The sequence below is a fragment of the Papaver somniferum genome, chromosome 9, assembly GCF_003573695.1.
Source record: "Papaver somniferum cultivar HN1 chromosome 9, ASM357369v1, whole genome shotgun sequence".
Lineage (NCBI taxonomy): Eukaryota > Viridiplantae > Streptophyta > Magnoliopsida > Ranunculales > Papaveraceae > Papaver > Papaver somniferum.
Genome location: NC_039366.1, coordinates 11,976,026 through 12,001,068, shown reverse-complemented (window position 1 = coordinate 12,001,068; position 25,043 = coordinate 11,976,026). Strand labels below are relative to the sequence as shown.

Here is a 25,043-nt window from a genome sequence, read left to right as displayed (position 1 = left end):
CTGAGATCTCTCCTTCATAAGTGCCTGAACTTGATGTTCGGGATTTGTGATGCCAATGTTTGGACCAAGGCCATGTAAGCTGAGAGGGTGTCGTCATATACATTGTATTAGAACCCTATTTTACGTATGACAAGCTGCGAGTCACTTGTCAGTCTTACATCAGTTACCCCCATCTCTATTATCAAGCGGAGGGCATGTACGACTGCCTCGTATTCGACGATGTTGTTAGTATGCTCTTTGAATTCTAACCTGAGTGACTGTACGATCCTTTCTCCAGTTGGGGTGGTGATGACGATGCCTATTCCCGCCCCTTCCTTATTTTTGGAACCATCAACGAAGACTTCCCATCGTCTTTGATTCATGGGTTCGAGGACATCAACTGGATCCTTGTTTTCCTCGCCAGCTTCTGGTATGCCCCTAATCTCTTCATCGTTGTCCAGGGTGGAGGTCTGCTAAGAAATCCGCCAATACTTGGGATTTTTGTGAGTGTTGAATTTCATGGATGATGTTGAATTGGTCCAGGTGGGTGTTCCACTTGGATATTCTCCCTACTTTCCCCGCGCTTTTGAGGACTTCTTCCAATGGTGCTTTGCATGGGACGCGGATGAAGTGAGTTAGGAAATAGGTTCTCAGCTTTTGAGTAGACCATACTAATGCCAGGAGGAGTTGTTCGATCTTCGTGTAATTCCTTTCCGTAAAATTGAGGGTCTTGCTGACATAATAGATAGGTTGTTCTATCTTCGTATTGGTTTTGACTAGCACTGCGCTAACTGCGTCTTCTGTCGCTGCTATGTACAGTGTCAAAACCTCATCGGGATCAGATTTCTTTAGGATTGGAATTGAAGCCAGGTATTCCTTGATTTTTTGGAAGGCTTCTTCACATTCTGCGGTCCATTGAAACTTACTCCCTTTTTTGAGAATATTGAAAATATGTTTGCATTTGTCCGAGGATCGGGAAATAAATCTTCCCAAAGCTGCTAAAGATCCATTGAGATTTTGCACTTCTTTCAAATTCTTCGGAGATGGCATTTCCACTATGGCCTGAATCTTTGCGGGGTCTGCCTCAATGCCCCTTTTTGTTACCAGATATCCGAGAAATTTCCCTGACGTGACACCGAAGGTTCATTTTTCTGGATTTACTTTCATGTGATGTTTCCTCATTGCTTCAAAAATATCTCTCAGGTCTTGGTGGTGATCTTTGCGCAGCCTACTTTTGACGAGCATGTCGTCAACGTAGACTTCTAGGGTACTACCAATCCGTGGCTTGAAGATAGCATCGACCATTCTCTGGTAAGTTGCCCCTGCGTTTCGAAGTCCGAAGGGCATTCTAGTGTAGCAATAAAGGCTGTTCGGGGTGTAGAATGTTGTGTGTAGTTGATATTCTTCTGCTAGAGCTACTTGGTTGTAACCAGAATATCCATCCATGAATGACATCTCTTCGTACCCTTCCACTGCTTCAACCAGTTGATATATGCTCGGTAGTGGATAACTTTATTTTGGACATGCCTTGTTGAGGTTAGTAAAGTCGATGCATATCCTAACCCCTCAATTTTTTTTAGGAACGATGACCATGTTCGAGATCCATGTGGGGTACTTGACTTCCTTGATGATGCCTGCTTCTAGTAATTTCCGGAGCTCTTTCTCTACTGCCTTATGATACTCCTGTGTAACTTTTCTTATTTTCTTCCTGAAAGGTGGCGTGCCTGGTTTGACGCGTAACTCGTGTTGGATTATTTTTGGATCAATCCCCGGCATGTCTCCTAATTTCCAGGCGAATACATCCGCGTATTCTTTAAGTAGTTTTGTTAAGGAAGCTTCTCTTTCGTCGTCCATTATGGTCCATATTTTTATCATCTTCGGATTTTCTTCCGTTCCTATGTTGATTTCTTTTACGGGATCCACTGGTGTGAACATCGGCTTCGGGTCCCCAAGGACAGGGACGTTCTTTAATTGCTATTTGGTATGCTTCTGTCCTTCGCTGGCTGCTGAAGTACTTTCCTCTGTGTTAAGAACACTATCATCTTTTGTCAAGCCCTTCCCCGCGGTTTCCTTTAGGAACAGGTCTATGGCCCTTTCTTTCGCAACTTGTTTATTTTTGGTCCTTCGGGTTTTTCGCTGCTCTTCCTGTTTGTTGTTGATACGATCCTGAGTGGCCTGGAACTCCTTTGCGGAGACTCGATCTCCCTTGATTTCCATTACTCCCTCGGGTCTAGGGAATCTGAGGTATTGGTAGTAAGTTGCTTCCACTCCCTTGAGTTTGCGTACCCATTTTTGGCCAATAATGTGGTTATAGGGGGATGGGGCGTCTACCACGCTGAACCCTGTTTCTACTTTCATGGGACCGGCGTTCACCTGCAACACAATGTCCCAATGGCTTTGTGGGTGCTCCGTTGAACCCGTAGATGGTGTAATAAGAGGACATCAGCTGCTCATCATTGAGCTTCATCCGTTTGAAGGTGTCATAGAATAGAACGTTAACTGAGCTTCCCCCGTCGATGAGGATCTTTTTGAGGTTACATCCGGCCACTGGTAGTGTGAGGACCAAGGGATCGTTATGGTCTTCCATATCTTCTTCGATATCTTCAGTATCGAAGATGATAGGTGCGTCCACCCACTCTTCGTGCTCGTCCACCTCTACGCCATCAATCTTATATAATTCGCAGTGATCTTCGAATTGCTTTCTTAGCCTCTTTCCTATCTGCGCTGTAAGTGAGGGCCCTACGGTTTCGGAACACGAAATGGTGTTAATTGTGTGTTTTCCCTCTGGAAGTTGGAATTGCTTGGTTCGTTTGGATCTATCATCGGTGACTTCCTTTCGTATGTATGGCTTGAGTTCCCCAGCATCAATCAACTTTTGGATCATTATTTTGAGGTTTTTGCATTTCTCGGTCTGGTGACCATTGAAGCAATGATACTCACAGTAATCTTTTGACTTCTCGGTCCTTGGGGGTTGTTTTCCCTTAGACCATGGCCACTCCAAATTTTCCTTTCCTTTGATCTCTCGCAAGATCCGAGCGTAGCTAGCATTGAGCTTCGATAAACCTGATCTTCGAATTTTCGATCGTCTTTTTGTCGATTATCTCTTCGTTCCTTCCTATCTTCATGCGGTCGTTCCACTGAGTTATTCCTTTTGACCCCGCTGGTTTGTTCTACGGAGTTAGTACGGTGAGACCTTTGCGTTTGTGCCCTCGTGTTCTCACGCTGGATTTCTTCAAGACGAGCATACTTCTCAATAATTATTCGAAGATCTCCTTCTGTCTTAGGTACGCTTCCGTGGATCTCAAAAAACAGTGGACTCATTCGGTCAAATCCCCATTTGTAGCAGTTGATGCTTACTACGGGATCCACACTCCCTATAGCTTGGCAGATCTTATGCCATCTGTTGGTGTATTCCCTTGTGTTCTCCTTGTAGCCAATTACCAGTGAAAAAGTTTACCCATTCCGGTATTGACAGCTTTGTTGTACATGTAGGTTCTCAAGAATTTCTCTGCGAGTTGATCGTAGGAGTTGATGGAATCAGGTGGCAGGTTGTCAAACCAAGACAAAGCCGACCCCTTCAGACTTGATGGGAAATACCTACAGAGGACGGTGTCGTTTTGACTCCATCGGGCTAAGATACGATTATAATACCGGATATGTGTCGCGGGATCACTGGATCCGTCATAGCATTCAAAAGTTGGGACAGGGCACTTCAGCAGAATGGGGGTGTTTGCTAGGAGATGAGTTAGGGGCGTGGAGTTAGCCTCTTTCATCACCTCTTCAAGCCTTCCTCCGCCTTGTCTGGCTTTTAACTTCCTGATCTCAGCCATCATCTCATCACACATCTCTTCCATCGCGCGGTAATGTCCCACGTTCTCGTGCTCAGTTGAGCGTTTCTTTCTTCGGTCTTCACTGTCATAATAATTTGAGTCTTCGGAGGTATAATCCGGATCAGATACACTGCTTCCCCTAGAGGCGTTTGATAGGATGATTCTTCAGTCTCAATTAGGCTCTGGTACCTTAGAATTTGCTTCGTCCAGTTGTTGGCTGGTCTTCGTGCTTTGGGAAATCCGATCTTTTAAGTCTTGGTTCTCTCTGGACAGCAGAGCTACGACATATGCTGATGAGTGCTAAATAGTGCATATTTATTTATATTTTTGTTGGCATTTAACTCATCTTTTGTGCATTAATTCTACATTTTATCCCATATTCTGTATTTTCAGTGTTTTCAAGAATAAATATTTTTCTTACTTAATTTTATATTTTTAGGTAATAAATGAAGTCTGGATGAATTGCGGAGCGGAATAGAGCAGAAAAGTAGTAAAAAGCCGGGAGGAATTACGCGAGGAAGCCGCGAAGAATGTTGTGCACAAGGCCAAGAGGGTAGAAATGGGCTCAAGAAGGAAGAATTGTTCTTAAAGAAGTTATGGGCCCGGCATACCCAAGGCCCAAAACCCTTTCTCAAACCCATTTCCACTACCCAAGCCCGTACCGGATTTCAGCCGTCAGATTGAAGCATCTCAGCATCCTACGGTCGCTCCATCATCGCACATCAATCTCCGAAGCTCCCGCTTTACATCGCAACGCCCATCTCCATCTTGGGCCGTCCTTTTCGCTGTATTTCTCCATCCGACGGTCGCTACCCACAGCATCCCATCTCATCGTTGGATCCACCTACCATCGTCACATCCTACGGATCAGCTCGCCAAACATCGAATCAGATAATCCCGCCTCACACCCTAGCACCAAAGCCTATACTACCACCCAAACACCCCCTTCTTCCCAAAACTCGATCTCATCTTCCTCCACCCGACCACTTCCAGAACCACCATCACCTGCAACTCTCTGCAGCACCACCAGACCTCGAGCTCCACCACCACCGCAAACACCCGACAACACCACCATCTCCATCAACAGACAACAAAGACCATCACCCTATTTCACCCATTTCATTAGCTCTACCCACTGTTAGGGTTCTGACATGAGAGAACTAGGGTGATGGTAACTGAGTTCATAGCAGAAGAAAGTATGGGTGATTCACAGCAAATAGCAGAAGACAGCATGGGTCGAGCAGATTTTGGGAGTCTGTAAGTCCAATTTTTTGTATTTCTAGAAAACCTAATTTTCTGTTTTTGGGATTCACCATGAGGTTGAGTGTCTGATATAAAATGGGTACTGTGTAATATTGTGAAAAAAGGAGGGAGGAGAGACCCAAGTTTAACTTCAGTGAAAATTTCTCTATCAATTTGAATTGTTCTGTGTTCTGTCTCTGTTGCATTTTCTCCATGTATACCAACTCTCTTAGTATCATGTTAGGCTCTCTACTCATGAACTAAGCATTCCTAACTAGGGTTAAGATGAAACCCTTAGCCTTAATATTAGAATGTGTGTCTATTGCTACTGATGTATGATCATTATCACTGTGTAGGATATAATTTTTGTTGTTGAACAACATGTTGCTTTCACCTAGAATGTCAAGCATCCTAGGTAGTTAGAATTCCCCTATGTATGTTCACTGACTCTAAATTGCTTGTTATTGTGTTTTGATTAGTTGTGCTTTAAACAGACAACTAATGCTTGCCTTGATTGAGTGATTGGAGGTAGTTTATCCATTTAAAGAAGCTGAGTAGTGCATTGGTTCACATGCTAGTATGGGCTGAGAGGTGAATTCTCAACCCTAGTTTCCATTCATCTGATCCACCCTATCCTCATTGCTGTTCAGAAATTTTCTCATCTTCATTTGCTTGTTCATCTTCAGTTATTTTTGTAACCTTGCTTCAATCTCAATGATTGAATTAGTGTAATGTTCTGCCTCTAAATCAGCTATTCAGTTAATGTGAATGATTGGTATCAATGATTAATGATTAGTTTTCCAGAAATAAATGTTAATGTTAATGATTCAGTTAATGTTAATGATTAGTAGTTAGTGATTAATGCTTCAGGAATAAAGACTGTGTTGATTTTGATGCTAACCTGAAGTCAATGCATTGAATGTTAATAACTGTTAGTGGAAATTTAATGCTTGTTCTGTTACTTCTGTTTGAAATAAATGTGAGCTCTGATTAATGATTAGCAACTGTTGATGATTGAGAAGTTAATACTAGTCCTGTTTAAAGTTAGTGGAAAATAAATGTTAGTTCTGTCTAATAAATGCTAGTTCTGTTAATGATTGAGAATTGAATGCTTGTTCTGTTAATGGTTGTTAGTGGAAAGTAAATGCTAATTCTGTGTAATGATTGGGAAGTTAATAACTGCTAATGATTAGTTCTGTTGAATGCTAATGATTAGTCCTGTTTAATGTCACAATAAGAAAGATCACACTTGCTCCCCCTTGTCCCTGTGGAACTGACCTGTGCTTGCCCTGTGTTGCTTGCCGACACTGTGCACTTGCAGTAGAATTTTTAGGACTACATTTCTAGCTCCAACAAGTTTTTGGCGCCGCTGCCGGGGACTCGGTTGCGGCGCAATTGATCTTTCTTTCTTGTGGGTTGCTCCTAAACTGCTCTTGCTGCTGCTCACTGAACTGTGCTGTGGTGCTGCTTTTCTTTCTGCTGTTGTGCTGAGCCTGTTACCCAACTGGGCTGCCAAGCTGCTGTGCTGCTGCAGTTTTCTTTCCCTGCCAACCTGCTTCTCCTGCTGCTGCTGCTTTGTGCTGCTGCTGCTGGCCTCTCCCAAGCTGCTGCTCCTGCTGCTGTTGTGTTGCTGCTGCTGCTGCACTTGCAGCTTTGCTGAACCAAAAGCCCGACTGGGCTGAAAGCTGAAGAAGGTGCAGAAACTGAACAAAAGCCCAACTGGGCTGTAAGCTCCGTAAGCCGCAGAAGTGGACCAAAGCCCAACTGGGCCTCAGAAAAACCAAAGCCGCGTAGGACGATCCAAGCCCAACTGGGCTTTTGCAACTAAAACCGAACAGCTGGGCTGTGCTATTCAGGTAGGCCTAACCCATGAGATAACCCAACTGGGCCTCATTAAATTCATTTGGGCTTGTATTTAAGTATTAATTTGGGCTTGTAATAATTTTTAATTTTCTCTTTTCTTTCTATTTGGGCCTGTAATAATTTTTAATTTTCTTTCTTTTTTTCTTTTTCTTTTCTTTTATGGGCTTGTATTTATTGTTTGTTATTATTCTTTTTCTTTTCTTTTGTGGGCTTGTCTTTTAATTTGGACTTTAGGTGTATATCCCATCCATTAGGCTCCCAACTTTATACCAAAACAAAAAAAAAAACAAAAAAAAACAAAAACAAAAAAAAAATTATTAGGGCTCTACATTTTATAAACCAAAACCCATTCAAAACCAAATCATCAAAAAACCCATTTTAAACCAAAATATTGGGCCTTTTGTGGTTCAAAAATTGTTTCCGACTGCTCTGACCAACATGTTAGTTGAGGTAACTGCTAGGACATGATTGTGACCTACAGAGACCAAACAAACAGACTCGTTAGAATTAACCCAGACGATCCAATCGAAATCCTTAGTTCTGAGGTAGACAGTCCAGATCAATCAGAAACAATGGGAGAACCCCGTACACTCAAGGATTATATGTACCCAACGAGAACTAGTCAACCATCTTGTATTGTGCTACCCGAAGCCAATGGCCATTATGAGCTGAAATCGAGCACAATACAAATGCTTCCAGTTTTTAAAGGTGTAGAAAATGAAAACCCGTACCATCACGTGAGAGAATTTGAGGAGATTTGTGGAACTCTGCGTTTCACTCAAATGTCCGACGAAATCCTAAAGTTGAGGCTTTTTCCTTTCTCCCTTAAAGATAAGGCTAAGGCCTGGCTGTATGCTTTACAGCCTCAATCCATCATGTCTTGGGATGATCTCATCAAGGAGTTTTTCAAAAAGTTTTTCCCAAATCACAAGACTGCGACAATTCGTCAAAGTCTGAATAGCTTTGTGCAATTAGAGGGTGAGACCCTAGCTAGATACTTGGAGAGATTCAATGAATTATTGCTCCAATGTCCCCATCATGGTTTTGAAAAATGGAGACTTGTGCAAATTTTGTATGAAGGTCTAGATGTGTCCACCCGAACAACGGTTGAGTCAATGTGCAATGGTCTTTTTGTAAATAAGACTGCTGATGCGTCTTGGGACTTCCTGATTGAAGTAGCTGAGAAGACGCAACAGTGGGAATCCATTCGTGAACCTAGAAAGACTACACCTGTAGCTAGAGTCCATAGGATTGAGTCTGATTTTGAAGGAAGTGCAAAGATGGCTGCGCTAGCAAGGAGAATAGAAGCGTTAGAACTACAGAAAAACGCAAACCCTTCTCCCACTGCCTTTTGTGAACATGTCGAAATGGCTATCTGTGCTCTATGTAATGGATCTGATCACCAAGTCAATGATTGTCCGGAAATGCATGCATTCCAGGAATCTAAGCTTGAGCAAGCAAATGCTATGTTTCAAAAACAAGAGCACAACCCATATTCACAGACCTACATCCAGGATGGAGAAACCACCCCAACTTTTCATGGTCCAAAGGCCCTGCCCAAGGAGGACCATCTCAACCAAATCAAGGCTATCAAAACAACCAAGGCTATCAATACCCGAGAAATCCTCAACAGCAGTCGTACCCTCAATACACTGCTGACAAGAAATTGTCCAACATTGAAGAAAGTATCAATCAATTGACCCAACATCTGATGAAAAACGAGAAAGCAACTGATCAGCGAGTCACCGCTCTAGAACTACAGATGGGTCAAATTTGCGATGCATTGAATACAAGAGAAAAGGGTAAACTTCCTAGCCAACCCCAACAAGAACCAAAGAGGATATTTCAAGCAGGCACAACATCATCATCTTGCGAAAGAACCTCACCCGATCAAGTCCATTCCATCACCACTCTCCGAAGTGGTAAAGTTGTTGAGAACAATGTAGGCATACCACAAACAAGTGAATCTGAGCCAAACTTAGCATTGCCTACACCACCTAAGGAAACCTCCAGTCCAGAAAAAGAATCCGAGCACATTAGTGAAGCCGACAAACCTACTGCTAGGAATGTCCCTCTACCTCCTAATGTTCCTATTGCTCCTTTTCCTCAGAGGTTAGTTCGCCAACAGATAAGCACCCACTACAATGAGATGTTAGAACTGTTCAAAAGAGTCAACATCAACATTCCTTTTCTTGAGGCAATTAAGCAAATCCCTGCATATGCCAAATTCCTCAAAGATTTGTGCACTCAAAAGCGCAAGATTAATGTGCACAAACGTGCTTTCTTAGCTGAACAAGTGAGTTCCATTATTCTCAACAAAACTCCACCCAAGTTTAAGGACCCAGGTTGTCCAACAATCTCTTGCACTATCGGAGAACACACGGTCAATAGAGCTTTATTAGATCTAGGTGCAAGTGTGAACCTCCTGCCATATTCTGTTTATGTGCAGTTAGGTCTTGGAGAGTTGAAGCCTACACCTATAACTCTCCAATTAGCAGATCGATCTGTCAAAGTTCCTCGTGGAGTGGTAGAAGACGTTTTGATTAAGGTTGAAAAATTCTATTTTCCTGTAGACTTCATTGTCTTAGACACCCAACCTGTCCAAAACCCAAATTGTCACATTCCTGTCATTCTAGGACGTCCATTCCTGGCGACGTCCAATGCGATCATCAACTGTCGGAATGGAGTGTTGAAACTCTCTTTTGGAAACATGACTGTAGAATTGAATGCGTTTAATGTTAGTCAACAACCTGTGAATCTTGATGATGAGGAGGTACATGAAGTCAATATGATTGAGAGTTTGATACAAGATTCATTGACTAGCATTATGTCAAAAGATCCCCTGCAAGCATGTTTGGAAGGTGTTAACTTGGAGTTGTATGATGATGAATACACTAGTGAAGTCCAATCTTTGCTCGAGTCTGTACCTCAAATGGACATCACTAAGTGGCAGAATACAGTGGAACAACCCCCACTTTCTGAGGAGTTTGTTATATCTTCGGATGAGTCGCCTAAGGCCAACCAGGAATTGAAACCATTACCTGAGACTTTGAAGTATGCATTTCTAGGTCCTTCTGATACTTTACCTGTTATCATTTCTTCACAATTAAACATAGAACAGGAAAACAAGCTTTTAGGAGTCCTTGAGGAGCAGAAAGAAGCCTTAGGATGGACCATCTCAGATCTCAAAGGGATAAGCCCCACCATTTGCATGCACCACATTAATCTTGAAGAGAATGCCAAACCATCTAGGGAAATGCAAAGGAGACTTAACCCTAACATGAGAGAAGTCGTTAAGAGTGAGATCTTGAAGCTACTTGATGCGGGTATCATATATCCGATTTCAGATAGTAAATGGGTTAGTCCCATTCAAGTTGTGCCTAAAAAGTCAGGCATTACTGTAGTTCGGAACGAAAAGAATGAGTTAGTCCCTCACGTACAACCACAGGATGGCGAGTATGTGTCGACTACAGGAAGTTGAACACAGTAACAAGGAAGGATCACTTCCCGCTCCCTTTCATAGACCAAATGCTAGAACGTGTGTCTGGACACAGTCACTACTGTTTTCTAGATGGCTTTTCCGGTTATAACCAACCATATAGCACCAGAAGATCAGGAAAAAACTACATTCACGTGTCCATTTGGGACATTTGCTTTTAGACGTATGCCCTTCGGGCTGTGTAATGCACCCGCTACTTTTCAGCGGTGCATGATGAGCATTTTTTCAGACATGATAGATAGTTTTCTCGAGATCTTTATGGATGATTTCTCTGTGTTTGGTTCCTCTTTTGACGAATGTTTGGACCATCTAGTCCTTGTGCTATCAAGATGTAAGCAAAAGAATCTGATTTTAAACTGGGAAAAATGCCACTTCATGGTGAACTCCGGCATAGTTCTAGGACACATCGTATCGGAAAAAGGAATTGAAGTAGATAAAGCTAAAGTCGACCTCATTCAGCAATTACCTCAACCCCACTCTGTGAAGGGGATTCGATCATTTTTAGGTCACGCTGGGTTCTACCGGCGATTCATCAAAAACTTTAGCCAAATCTCAAGACCTTTGTGTAACCTACTTGCCAAAGATGTTGTCTTTAACTTCGATGCTGCTTGTGTGAAGGCATGGGAAGAACTCAAGACTCTCCTCACCACCGCTCCTATAGTCCGACCACCAGATTGGAAACTGCCGTTCGAGCTCATGTGTGATGCCTCTGATTATGCCGTTGGCGCTGTTCTAGGGCAACGTGTTGATAGACTACCATATGTGATATACTATGCTAGTAAAACTCTTAATGATGCTCAACTCAACTATTCGACTACCGAGAAGGAGTTACTTGCCGTGGTATTTGCATTAGACAAGTTTAGATCTTATTTGATAGGGTCTAAGATCATCATATACACAGACCATGCGGCTTTGAAGTATCTTCTTTCTAAGAAGGATGCTAAAGCTCGCCTTATTCGATGGATACTCTTATTACAGGAATTCGACTCGAAATCCGTGATAAGAAGGTGTGAGAATGTGGTTGCTGATCACTTGTCTAGATTAACTTTAGAGTCTATTCATGAATCTGAGCTGATTAGAGAATCATTCCCAGATGAACAGCTGATGTCTATCTCAGACCTTCCTTGGTTTGCTGATATCGTTAACTACCTTGCTGCAGGTAGGATGCCCTCACATTGGTCGAGACAAGACCGCTATAAGTTTTTGGCTGAAGTTAAACACTTCATCTGGGATGACCCATATCTGTTTAAGTATTGCCGGACCAAATCATTAGGAGATGTGTCCCCAACACCGCACAGAAAGATGTGATATCTTTTTGCCATGACCAGGCATGTGGAGGCCATTTCAGTGCCAAGAAAACCGCTGCAAAGATCTTGCAGTGTGGATTCTATTGGCCATCATTGTTCAAGGATTGCCATGATTATTGCGTTGCTTGTGAACGCTGTCAAAAGCTAGGAAGCATTTCGAGGAGAAACATGATGCCATTGAACCCCATTCTGATTGTGGAGATTTTTGATGTTTGGGGGATCGACTTCATGGGTCCATTCCCTATTTCTGACGGTAGATTGTACATCCTAGTCGCAGTTGATTACGTTTCTAAGTGGGTAGAAGCCATAGCAACCAGAACAAATGACCACAAGGTGGTACTTTCATTTCTAAAGGAAAACATATTCGCACGTTTTGGTACCCCTAGAGCTATCATCAGTGACGGCGGTTCACATTTTCGTAACAAGTACTTTGAGTCTTTAGTACGCAAGTATGGCATAACTCACAAGGTTGCTACTCCGTACCACCCTCAGACTAGTGGACAAGTAGAAGTTTCTAATAGGGAAATTAAGCACATTCTGGAGAAGACGGTCAACCCGTCTAGGAAAGATTGGTCATTAAGATGAATGATGCTTTGTGGGCCTATAGAACAGCTTATAAGACACCAATTGGCATGTCCCCCTATCGTCTAGTGTATGGAAAGCCGTGCCATCTACCTGTGGAATTAGAACATCGTGCCTACTGGGCAATCAAGGAGCTGAACTTTTCTCTGGACGAAGCTGGAATTCAAAGGAAACTTCAACTCAACGAGTTGGAAGAATTGAGAAATGAGGCTTATGACAGTGCCAAGCTGTACAAGCAGAAGATGAAGATGTTTCATGACAAGCGTATTCTGCGCAAATCTTCACTCCTGGTCAGAAAGTCTTGCTGTATGACTCCCGATTACATCTTTTTCCAGGAAAACTGCGTTCCAGATGGAAGGGTCCGTACCTAGTACGCACAGTTTTTCCTCATGGAGCTGTAGAGTTGGAGGATGTCTCCAACAAGAACGTTTTCAAAGTCAACGGGCAGAGATTAAAGCCATTCCTTGAGCCATTCCCACCCGACATTGAAACAACCAACCTGGAGGACCCGGTCTATGTGGACTAAACTGGTCCACTCTTTCCCTAAATAACCAAAAAGTTTTCCAAATGTTTCTCCCCTAAAAACCAAAATTTTTCTTTTTCCCATCCAAACCAAATGTCTCCCGACAAAACCAAAATTTTCCAAAAAGTCCAATCCCATTAAAAACCAAATTTTTTGTAGATAATGTGTTAGTTAAATTTCCTTTTGTATATATTTTGTGCTCATCCATTGTGACTCTAATATGATGGATTTTTGCCTTGAATAACGGAGTTTTAATCGAGCTTTCGCCGTACAATCGGGTATTCTCTCTCCTTTTACTCTACTCACTGCATCCTCTTCATATATTGTTTTATAATTCTTTCCATGTTTTGAAACATTGAGGACAATGTTTAGTTTAGGTTTGGGGGTATAGAGTAGATACCATGATAAATTGCCATAATAGAAAACGAACTCCATCTTTTTGAAAAAAAAAAAAAAAAAAAAAATGAAAAATCATAAAAAATGGAGCTCATTTACCTTGAAATGTTGACTCTTGTGCAAATATGTATTTTATTAGGAGTCTTAGTCTAGATATTTAGGCACCCTGATTCTAGCACAATTCACATAGTGATAAGAAATTTGCACGCGCACGATCTACCAATACATGTATGGCCTCGATCTTCAAGGTGTTGGATAGGAAGTCACGATTGCCAATCACTTTAGAATACTGAACGAAACTTGACTAGCTTGTTCTTTGGTTGGTTGGGATAGAAGATGGAGGTTACATTAAGAAAGACAACCATCGAATTTAACTGGGTGCATCAAAAAGGGCTACCTCTTGCAAAGTGTCATGTAATTTTTGTTTTTTTTGTATCAAAAGTGCTACCATATGTAAAAAAAATCAAAAAAAAAAAAAAAAAAAAAAAATCGATGTATATATTCAGAAAAAAATATCAGAAAAATACCAAAAAAATCAAGTATTTATCAATTCCATCATCTCTTGTTCCAAAAATAAAAAGAGATTTGTCAATGTAAATAAGAGTCATGTAAATAGTCATCTTTTGTTGTTTCTTTTGTAATAAGCAAGGAGGGTGTATGCCATTGATGTACAACGCGAGAATTGTGAAATACCTCCAACTCATTCACAATTCTCGTAAAGTCCGGACAGCTAGCTAGATTTCGACCTCAGTTCTTAGCCTGAGAAACTATCTCTTGGTGATTAGTAGTCATGACTTCAGATCTTTCTTTACACATGTGTAGATACACTTTACACTCTTATCACATGTCCTTATTTGTTATCAGTGCTAGGATTGTGCCTTGATAGCTAGATTGACATCTCCATTTTGCTGTGAGCTTAACTGTTTTGCACATGTCACATTTGACGGAATATGAGCTTATATTTTGTCCTTAGGTTTTGTAGGCACACCTCTGGTAAACCTTCACGAGACTTCAACTCGTCCACTAGGGACACTTAGTGGTTTAAAAGGCTTAGTGCATACGCTAAATGCATTCGAGAGACCAGCGACAGTGGTATAGGTAGGATTTCCTTAGTTTGTTTTACTTGAGGACAAGTAAAATTCAGGTTTGGGGGTATTTGATGAGTGCTAAATAGTGCATATTTATTATATTTTTGTTGGCATTTAACTCATCTTTTGTGCATTAATTCTACATTTTATCCCATATTCTGTATTTTCATTGTTTTCAAGAATAAATATTTTTCTTACTTAATTTTATATTTTTAGGTAATAAATAAGTCTGGATGAATTGCGGAGCAAAAAGAGCAGAAAAGTAGTAAAAGCCGGGAGGAATTACGCGAGGAAGCCGCGAAGAATGTTGTGCACAAGACCAAGAGGGTAGAAATGGGCTCAAGAAGGAAGAATTGTTCTTAAAGAAGTTATGGGCCTGGCATACCCAAGGCCCAAAACCCTTTCTCAAACCCATTTCCACTACCCAAGCCCGTCTCGGATTTCAGCCGTCAGATTGAAGCCTCTCAGCATCCTACGGTCGCTCCATCATCGCACATCAATCTCCGAAGCTCCCGCTTTACATCGCAACGCCGATCTCCATCTTGGGCCGTCCTTTCGTTGTATTCCTCCATCCGACGGTCGCTACCCACAGCCTCCCATCTCATCGTTGGATCCACCTACCATCGTCACATCCTACGGATCAGCTCGCCAAACATCGAATCAGATAATCCCGCCTCACACCCTAGCACCAAAGCCTATACTACCACCCAAACACCCCCTTCTTCCCAAAACTCGATCTCATCTTCCTCCACCCGACCACTTCCAGAACCACCATCACCTGCAACTCTCTGCAACACCACCAGACCTCGAGCTCCACCACCACCACAAACACCCGACAACACCACCATCTCCATCAACAGACAACAAAGCCCATCCCCCTATTTCACCCATTTCATTAACTCTACCACTGTTAGGGTTCTGAAATGAGAGAAGTAGGGTGATGGTAACTGAGTTCATAGCAGAAGAAGTATGGGTGATTCACAGCAAAGCAGAAGAGCATGGGTCGAGCAGATTTTGGGAGTCTGTAAGTCCAATTTTTTGTATTTCTAGAAAACCTAATTTTCTGTTTTTGGGATTCACCATGAGGTTGAGTGTCTGATATAAAATGGGTACTGTGTAATATTGTGAAAAGGAGGGAGAGAGACCCAAGTTTATTTCAGTAAAATTTCTCTATCAATTAAATTGTTCTGTGTCTGTTCTGTTGATTTCTCCATGAACACAACTCTCTTAGTATCATGTTAGGCTCTCTAATTATGAACTAAGCATCTTAACTAGGGTTAAGATGAAACCCTTAGCCTTAATATTAGAATGTGTGTCTATTGCTACTGATGTATGATCATTATCACTGTGTAGGATATAATTTTTGTGTTGAACAACATGTTGCTTTCACCTAGAATGTCAAGCATCCTAGGTAGTTAGAATTCCCCTATGTATGTTCACTGACTCTAAATTGCTTGTTATTGTGTTTTGATTAGTTGTGCTTTAAACAGACAACTAATGCTTGCCTTGATTGAGTGATTGGAGGTAGTTTATCCATTAAAGAAGCTGAGTAGTGCATTGGTTCACATGCTAGTATGGGCTGAGAGGTGAATTCTAACCCTAGTTTCCATTCATCTGATTCACCCTATCTTATCTGTTCAGAATTTTTCCTCTCTCATTTGCTTGTTCATCTTCAGTTCTCTTGTAACTTGCTTCAATCTCAATGATTGAATTAGTGTAATGTTTGTCTGCCTCCATCTGCTATCAGTTAATGTGAATGATTGTATCAATGATTAATGATTAGTTTCCAGAAATAAATGTTAATGTTAATGATTCAGTTAATGTTAATGATTAGTAGTTAGTGATTAATGCTTAGGAATAAAGACTGTGTTGAATTTGATGCTAACCTGAAATCAATGCATTGAATGTTAATAACTGTTAGTGGAAATTTAATGCTTGTTCTGTTACTTCTGTTTGAAATAAATGTGAGTTGATTAATGATTAGCAACTGTTAATGATTGAGAAGTTAAGACTAATCCTGTTTAAGTTAGTGGAGAAGTTAATGCTAGTCGTTAATAAATGTTTGTTAATGGTTGAGAATTTAATGCTGTTCTGTTAATGGTTGTTAGTGAAAAATAAATGCTAATTCTGTGTAATGATTGGGAAGTAATAACTGCTAATGATTAGTTCTGTTGAATGCTAATGATTAGTCCTGTTTAATGTCACAATAAGAAAGATCACACTTGCTCCCCCTTGTCCCTGTGGAACTGACATGTGCTTGCCCTGTGTTGCTTGCCGACACTGTGCACTTGCAGTAGAATTTTTAGGACTACATTTCTAGCTCCAACATATGCGTAGACCTGCTAGCTCTTTTTCAATTCTTCGAGCTCTACTATCAGTCGATGGGACTGGTTAGACCCCTGATTGGGAGTTCCGGCTTATACCCCTACGGCCATGGTTCCCCCTTCATCTACTGTGTGTATTAAGGGTGGTAGAGGATCAGCTTCGATTGTTGGTATCTCCAAGTTTGGTCCCCTCGGTTGAGTTTCCACCCGCGGTGCTAAAACCACTGGTATGGTTTGATTTTGACCGTTTGTTGACGGCATTCTGAAGGCTGGCGGGTGTGCGGGCTGATGTGTCATAGATTCTGCCACTCCTTCTCTTTGTTGATGGACTTGGTTTGTAACCAAAGTTTTGTTAGCTTCTGCAGCCTGGAGGGCCGCAAAAGTTGCATTGCTCTTCGTAGCTGCTGCTTTGAGAGCCGCGACTGCAATGGAGTTAGTGTTCATAGGTGAGGTGATTTCCGCAGCATCCTGCCTCTGATTAGCTGTCTTAGCTTTGTCTCATTTCTTCTTACTTCGGGTCATGACCGGGGTAGTCCTCGGTGTCTCCTTTGATGAGGCTTTGGTTTTTCCTTCCTCTAGTGTCTTTTCCATCTTGAGTCATTTTCTGCATAGGGAAATTTCAAATAAAGAGAACCAAAGATATCCACGAGGATCGGGTTAGTGTCATTCGTACCCGCAAAATGTGTGGAATAAAAAGTGTTTACTTTAAGAAAGAAATGAGTTTCCCGAGGGACTTAATAAAAGAAAAACATAAAGACTTCAACGGTCTTGTTTTCACAATACAAATCCTCTAATAAACAATCATGGATCTTGTTTTCAGACTACTTTTGAAAAGGAAAACTTTTTAAAAGGCAGATCCGTAGCGAAAACTCATGAATCCGATTATCAAGTCTTACTTAGTTCAAAAAACGCCGCACGTGCAAATCTGTGATAGATAGCCGTGGATTTGTCTTCTTTGAAATGGTGTTTGTGAAGATAAAGACCATGAACCCAGAATAAAAAAGGTTTTGAAAGCACGCTGAACCCAGAACAGAGCACAGCTATAATGCGCGTTTAAGGTGAAATCACAAGATAAGATAAATCTTTTACCGGGACAAAGTCCCTGTTTCTAGCGCCAGATTGTGAACACATAAATCACGAAGCCATCCACGTGTTCACAAACAATATTCGGCACTCTAATTCTAAAATTGTACGTCGTATGTGTAAAGGGGATGATTATATCGACTCATCGACTCAAAGCCTTCGAGCTTGTCATTGTCTAGTCGAATATTATAATAAATAATGTTCGTATAAAGGAATAAACAGATAATCAAGTATAAATGTAAAGCACATGAAGTTCAACGATGAATGTAAAGTGTTGAAATGTAAATACGACAAAGATTTACGTGGTTCGGCACTAAGGCCTACATCCACGGGGCTGGTGTTTCACTATGTATTGAATGATTACAAAGATAGTCGAATGACTTTAGAGTATACATAGGTCTGCGGAAGTAGGGGGATTACTTACTCTTCCTATTTCTCTCTCCTATATTCTCCTATAATTGCTCTGGATTGGTCGACCCCTTATCTCTTAGTAGAGAGGGGTATTTATAGGATTGAAACGTGGCTCCTACTTCTGATATGCCGTTGCAACCTTATCTTCTTGTGCTTTGTGCCCATTACGCAGAGGTCTTCGGCATATGCTGCGGTCTAAGCTTGAATACGAAGAGCTATCCTCTCTTATTCCACGAGCTGATTGACACGTGTATATCTCTTGGTATTTAATGCGGGCAGTTGGACGTCCGCTCGTGTCAGACAAGTGTCTCTTAGTCTGGTCACATCCGCGTCAGTCAAACTCTCTCTCAGCCGTTGATCTTGGATCTTCCTCGGGATAGGATGTACAACACCAAAGGGGTATTATCTGGTGCTCCTCTTTGCCATCATACCTATGTGATCCTCAGTCCCTGACCGTCAGATGTGCTGACCGGTGATATTTTCTGATGAGATGCTCCCCTAAGTTATGACTGTTTGTTATCATGTTTTTATGTCTCGCTTTGCATGCTTTCCACGTGTCTCTTCATGTACACGTGATGGATGGTGAAACGTATATGTACATAAACATTGGTTTCATAGCCATGACTCAATCAATACGAATTTTTCTAATATCCGAAAATGGATATTTTAACTAGTAGTGTAATTGAGTTTCTAAGCAGCTGACAAGTATGCCCCTCATAGTGTTGTGCGTGCCCAACTCACTGCTTTTTGTTTGGACCACATAAATCAAAAAATTTTCTTTTCCTGTCACACAGAAGCTAATCTCCCGGAGCATCTCCAATGCTAGAGGTCATGGTCATCCTGTGTGGAGGTCTTATTTATACTTTTTAGTTGCGGGTCACTATTACATGAAAAAATTATCAAAGATAAGACTCTCTACCTAAATTTCATCTCCAATCCCCAACGTCTTACCTAACCCTTATTATTTAAATTTAGAGACCAAAGATGATGTGGACTTAAGACCCAAGGTCATGAAGTCTTATTTAGACTTTCTCCTTTACCCCCACTTACCCATGTTATCTTTTTCTATGACCCTCACCTTGCATTGGAGATAAAACTTTGGCGAAAAAATCTTAAATTTTAAGTGCCATGCTAATTTAAAACCTTTACCCCTTGCATTGGAGATTTTCTTAACTCTATCCTTTCTCGACATATTTTTTGAACTTGTAGCGCGAAATCAAAATACAACTCGTATATGTACAATCGTTGGAAGTTAGAGATGAGAGTCACCAAACTATAATCCCAAACCCAGATTTGTATAAAACTAACTACTATATCTTTATGGAATATTCCATATATCTAATTTTTCCAAAAAAGCGAATTCATGTATTTCTTTAGTTGATGACGCCAAAAAAGTTTACATCATAGAACAACCATTACTACCGGGATTAACAGGTGAATCACATAGTCACCATCAAGGACACGAATGCATGTTAGTGTGTTACATTACGATCAGCTGTTAAGTTTTTTCAGCTAGCTTCCTTGTATTAAGTTATTTCATATCTACTTCTATGATCGATCAGTAAAGGCAATACTGAATACACTGCTAAAATTGTTAGCATCATCTTCGCAAGTGAGAATGGACTTCAGTAAGAACCAAGATGTCACATGTTTTATTTAAGAAAAATGTCAATATATAGGTATTTAGAAAGTAAAAGCAGACGATTCTAAGTCCAAAACGAATGGAAAATCAATAACTAAAAAAATGTTATTAACTTAATAGTATCATATTGTCGCTGATAAAGACAAGATGGTGATTTTCCGATCAGGTAGGTTTTCAGTTATATAGAGAGCTCAAAAAATTAATGCGAAATTCATCACAGGTTCCCTCGCAAACCGATTTGGAGTCATCAAATTCGCTTGATGATATGCTTTTTTCTGTATAACTGCTGCTCTCTACAAACTTTTTACAACTTAATAGTACTTTGAATTAGGAATACTCTCATAAACAAATGCCTTCTTAATTTGTGGTTGCAATGAAGAATCAATCAATTGATCTCATCTTAATTCTTTTCCCTGACACTCGACAGATGGAATAATAACTATGTACAATTTCATGCGAAATATCTTGATTTTTTTGAAGCTTTGTTTTTGTTATTTTATTTTGCAATCCCTAGTTCTTATTTCAGATGGACAAATTAAAAGTCTAGGTTTCAAAAGAGTAGATTTGCAAAATTTCCTTGATGCCAGAAGTAAGGAACATATATGACATCTTGAAAAAAATAAATATATAGTATAGAATATTCGACAAAGATACACTAGTTAGTTTTGAAAAATTTAGGGTTAAGTTTATAACTTGGTGATGTCACATCTCTAACGTCCACCGATCATGCATCCGCGAGTTCAAAATATTTTGACTGTGTAATATAGGAAAATAGTCAAAATGTCCCAATTTGGGTGGCATAGTTGCAAAAATGCCCGGGATATTTAAAAAAGGTTAAAAATGCCCAATCAATTAACTTTTCCATCAAAAAGCCAGTTAATTAGTGAATATGACACCCATGCGACTTCATACATGTGATAAAAAGACTATAATATCCCTTTAGGATAAGGGTTTTATGGTTCATGGGTGGTGGTGTTGGCGGCGGCGATGATGCGGTGGCGGCGACTACGATGGTGGTGGTGTGGCGGTGGTTCTGATGGTGGTGGCGACAATGATGGTGGCGATGGTGGCTCTGGCGTCGTCGATTGTGGTGGTGGCAACGATAGTGGTGGTGGAAAACGACGATGGTGGTGCTGAGAATATGACATGTGTCAGAACATTAAGAGTGGTCATTTTTTGAGAAGAAAATGTCAATTTAATAAAAACCAGGGCTAAAAGTGACTTTTCATCACATGTGCAAGTTCACATGTGTGCTAGTTTCATTATTTAACTACTTTGGATAGAAAAGTTGACGAAGTGAGGCGTTTCAACTTTTTTCGAAAATTCAGGGCATTTTTTGAAGATGACCCTTCTAGATTGGGACATTTCAGCTCTTTGCCCTAATATATAATAGATTGCGGCTGATTGTTAAGATGAATCAATACTTATCCATGAAGTACACAAAATGCACCCAAATACATAATGTTTATTCTAACACGATCAGTAGGATTTATCCTGGTTGCACCCGAGTGATAATTTATATGCTTTTGGATCTTCTGTTGGTTCTCTTTTTTCTTATTTAATACTTGTTTTTAGTGGATAATTTGTTGGTTGATGGTAATGTCTGTGGAGTAATGAGTTTATGAGTCTTTGGTTTCTTCTAAACCACAATATGAACCTTCAGGAGTCTATTGCGGTTAACGCTTTCGATATCTGATAATAGCGATTAATCCACTAATTTAGTTCTTTTTGCGACTGGCCGGGGTTTTCCAAGTGCTTGGAATGATGGAAATTGTCGCACTCGTAAGAACCATCATGGTGTGTTAAAGTCTACGGGTATCCCAATTGGTACTTTAAAACCATTTTCATTGTGTTAAAGTCTTCGGGCATCCAACTCAAAACTAATTGGTAATGAGTGGAGCGGCCGTTCCATATTATATTTAAATTAATTACGTGGAATCTAACAATGTGGGACTATTGTCCTTTCACACGTTGGCTTGTGTGTTAAATGTTGTTATCTTCAACTTCTACAAAAAGCTGGACTAAGAGATGTGGTTTTCATAGTGGATGACGACTCTTAAAAGATATACTTTTATCCGTAGGTGACGGATAAAAATAAAATGGTGACTTTACGAACACTTGTGCAATAAGTGTAATGTACACGAAAAAGAACTACATGACTTTGGATTTAGATCTGATTTCACTTGACACAGTATGGTATTGATTTAAATTGCAACAATTTTACCACATACCCAAAGAATTGGGTGTTTGGTACATAGTATTGGATAAAATCTAACTTGTTAAATTTCTCCAAAATCTCACAAATATCTGAACTCAATATATCAATATAAATTGTAACTCCAACAAAAGTCCAACGTGAATAGCATAACATCAATTTTGAAAAATCTCAAATAAATGTGACCGTATTAATTAGTAGTACTATTTTGTCTTGGTTATGATTATTCTTCTTTCTAGTTGTACACGGCCTTTACTCTTCATAGTTTGATAGATTTGATTGTATATTCTTAAGTCATCGTCATACTCGAAGATTTGGACTACTCGTGTTGCAGCCCTGAAACGTAACATCTAGACCCAATGAAATTAATATGCAAGTTTGTTGTTTATCGGAATACGCATACATATATTGCTGAATATAATGCATTAAATGTGACCAGAAATTGGCCGTTTTGATAAAATGCCCAAAAAACTCTTCTTTTTCTTCTTCTTTTTTATAAAATTTCTGATTGATCAATGTGAGCAAGTAAGGAAGCATTTTGTTTCAAACTGTTTGCAGACATTCAAGTGCGTGTTTAGCAGAAAGATACGAAAATGAAAGCAATTAACACGAAGAAAGGATGTAAGCACCGCAGTATATGTGGTTTAGTCACTGATAGGTCACTACAGGAAATTAACTTAACCTATTGTGACATCCAATGGTTATGACATAAACCCCTATCAGTGCCGCAATAACCTATGTAGTAAGAAGTCAATTGCGACACCCACTCTCTATTATTGTAGCAAGAAATTATATTTTTTTGCCACACTATTTTCATATTGTTGTTACATTTTTGTGCCAACAGTTTCATTTCGTAGCAATAAGTTATAACTTTTAGCTGCATTTGAGAACTGTTGCAACTAAATTTTTTTTTTACAATTTATATATTATATATATTAAAGATGTGACAATATATATTGTTGTAATAGGTAGATTTTCTTGAAGTGGGTATTGACCGACATCATATCAGTCTAAGAATTCTAGATACATTACATGTACTTATCTTGACTAGAGAGTCTAAGACTTGTTATTGGAGGTCAAGTCAATTAGGTGTTGATGACAATCGCTTATCTATATATCACGCATTCGTATGACGCACAATTGAGTCATTATTATCAGTGAGTGAAGGCTTAGTTGTCTCTTGGAGAGTATGAAATGGAGGCATGTGAGATTTCAAGTCTGTAAAGATCAAATTTGACAGACATCTAATTGACTCAGAACAAATGTGGTCGATAAATAAACAATGAAGATAAATGTTCAAGAAGTGGTAAATAAAATAGTCGCAGTATCAACATTTGCATGAACAAAATGATGAGTATGTAATATCTGGGTTTTGATCAAAATATACAATCAAATAAAACTATAAACCATAGGTGGTACAGAAGTTTGTTTGCGTGGTTCTACAAGAGTGGAGAACTCAAAATCATTACTATCCATCGTGGTGGTAGGAAAAGCGGATAAGTTCAAATCCAAATTCAAACTCAATATCCTGTTATTGGATTTTTTTACCTCGGGTAAAAGTAGCTGCTCTTTATGAGTGGTATTATTAGTAATATCAGATGAAGAGGATGACAATTCTGTAGTTGTTGCTGCGGCTGCTTCTTTTGTTGATGAAATTTCAATCAGGATAGCTCTATGCTTTCTCATATGACCACCTAAAGCCTGTCCAACGGCAAACTTTAAACCGCAAATCGAACATTCATGAGTCTTCGGTTTTGTCATTTGTTGTTTGCCACCAGGACTATCTGATGATATTTGGTTTACTAATCTAGGTTTCTTGTGACTGGCTCGGTGTCCTCCGAGTGCTTGGAACGATGGAAATTTTCTATTACATGTTTTGCACTTATAAACACGACTTCGGCTACTGATCGATGTTGCCTGTGTCTGAACCACAGGGTGATGATCGAACTCTCCTCGGCCACTTGATAATAACATTAGAAACTTTGCCATGCTTGCTATGCTGATGTCTTCCGTTTCCTCTCTACCTCTCTTATTACCCGTCATGTCTTTGCAACAGAAGAAGGGTGTGGATGTTTTAAGTTTTAAAGGATATTCGGATTAAATGAAAAAATATTTTGGTTTTTGCAACTAATGAAGTGTAGAACTGTTGACTAATGAATAATGAAAAAACGGAACCTACGGTTCAAGGTTATATATAAGACTTGTTATTTGGGGGATTAGTGACGAAGTAGATATACGTAAGATAGCCTAGCTAGCTAATGCTTATCACAGATTATTTGACTAGTAAGCTAGCTAGTGTGGTGGAGAAGTTGTCTAGTTGGAAGCGAACTTCTACTGTTCTTTAGAAAAATGTTCGTGTGGTATGAAAGGGAGCAGTTTTATTGAATAAACTAAAGGAAACAAACAAGAAGAGAGACTTGATTGGCTAACTTAACATGGAAGATATTACTACTCGGACCACACGGTATTGGTTGTGCAACATATTATTCTTGTTTCGACCGGAAAAATAATATATCCTCGTAAGTCTTGTGTACTAAAAGTGTGGTCACTTTTTGTCTCAACACGGCACACGCTATTTAACACGACAACTTAACCGATACGATCTGCAAGTTAGCATCAACACATCCCTTTCGATAGCTGATACTCTTGACACGATGACGTATTGATGTGTCTCCTTAACATGAAAGTTTGGAACAAATCAATATTTACGATATTTTAATTTGTTACTGATTCAGACTTGCTAAAGTACGAAAGTGAAATGAAATTAATCTGAGATTTCCGAGAATTCATTCACCAATCACCGAACACTCCTTAGCTTTTACGGTCAAGTAAACAAGCAAATAAGTTGATGCAGTGTACCATTTTGGGTGGTTTAAATTTTTGTACCTCTTTTCTGATCAATGAAATCTTTCTTTATCGATAAGAAAAAAAAAGTTGATGTAGTGTATTCTTTGAGACTCAAGTTGGGTAGTGGTTAGTTATAGTACCTTGACTTTTTTTTATTATTTTTTTCTCCTGATAAAACGTTCATGTGTATCTGTACTTGGAAATATAAACGG

At 40.0% G+C, this 25,043-nt stretch overlaps 1 protein-coding gene across 1 annotated transcript; it reads right to left on the bottom strand.

The window, feature by feature from the left end:
• Positions 1-23,373: 23,373 nt before the first annotated feature.
• LOC113311374 (zinc finger protein ZAT8-like) lies at positions 23,374-24,090 on the bottom strand. The gene has a single exon (XM_026560212.1). The coding sequence runs from the start codon at positions 24,025-24,027 to the stop codon at positions 23,374-23,376; it is 654 nt and encodes a 217-aa protein (XP_026415997.1). The 5' UTR covers positions 24,028-24,090.
• Between the last annotated feature and the right edge of the window lie 953 nt (positions 24,091-25,043).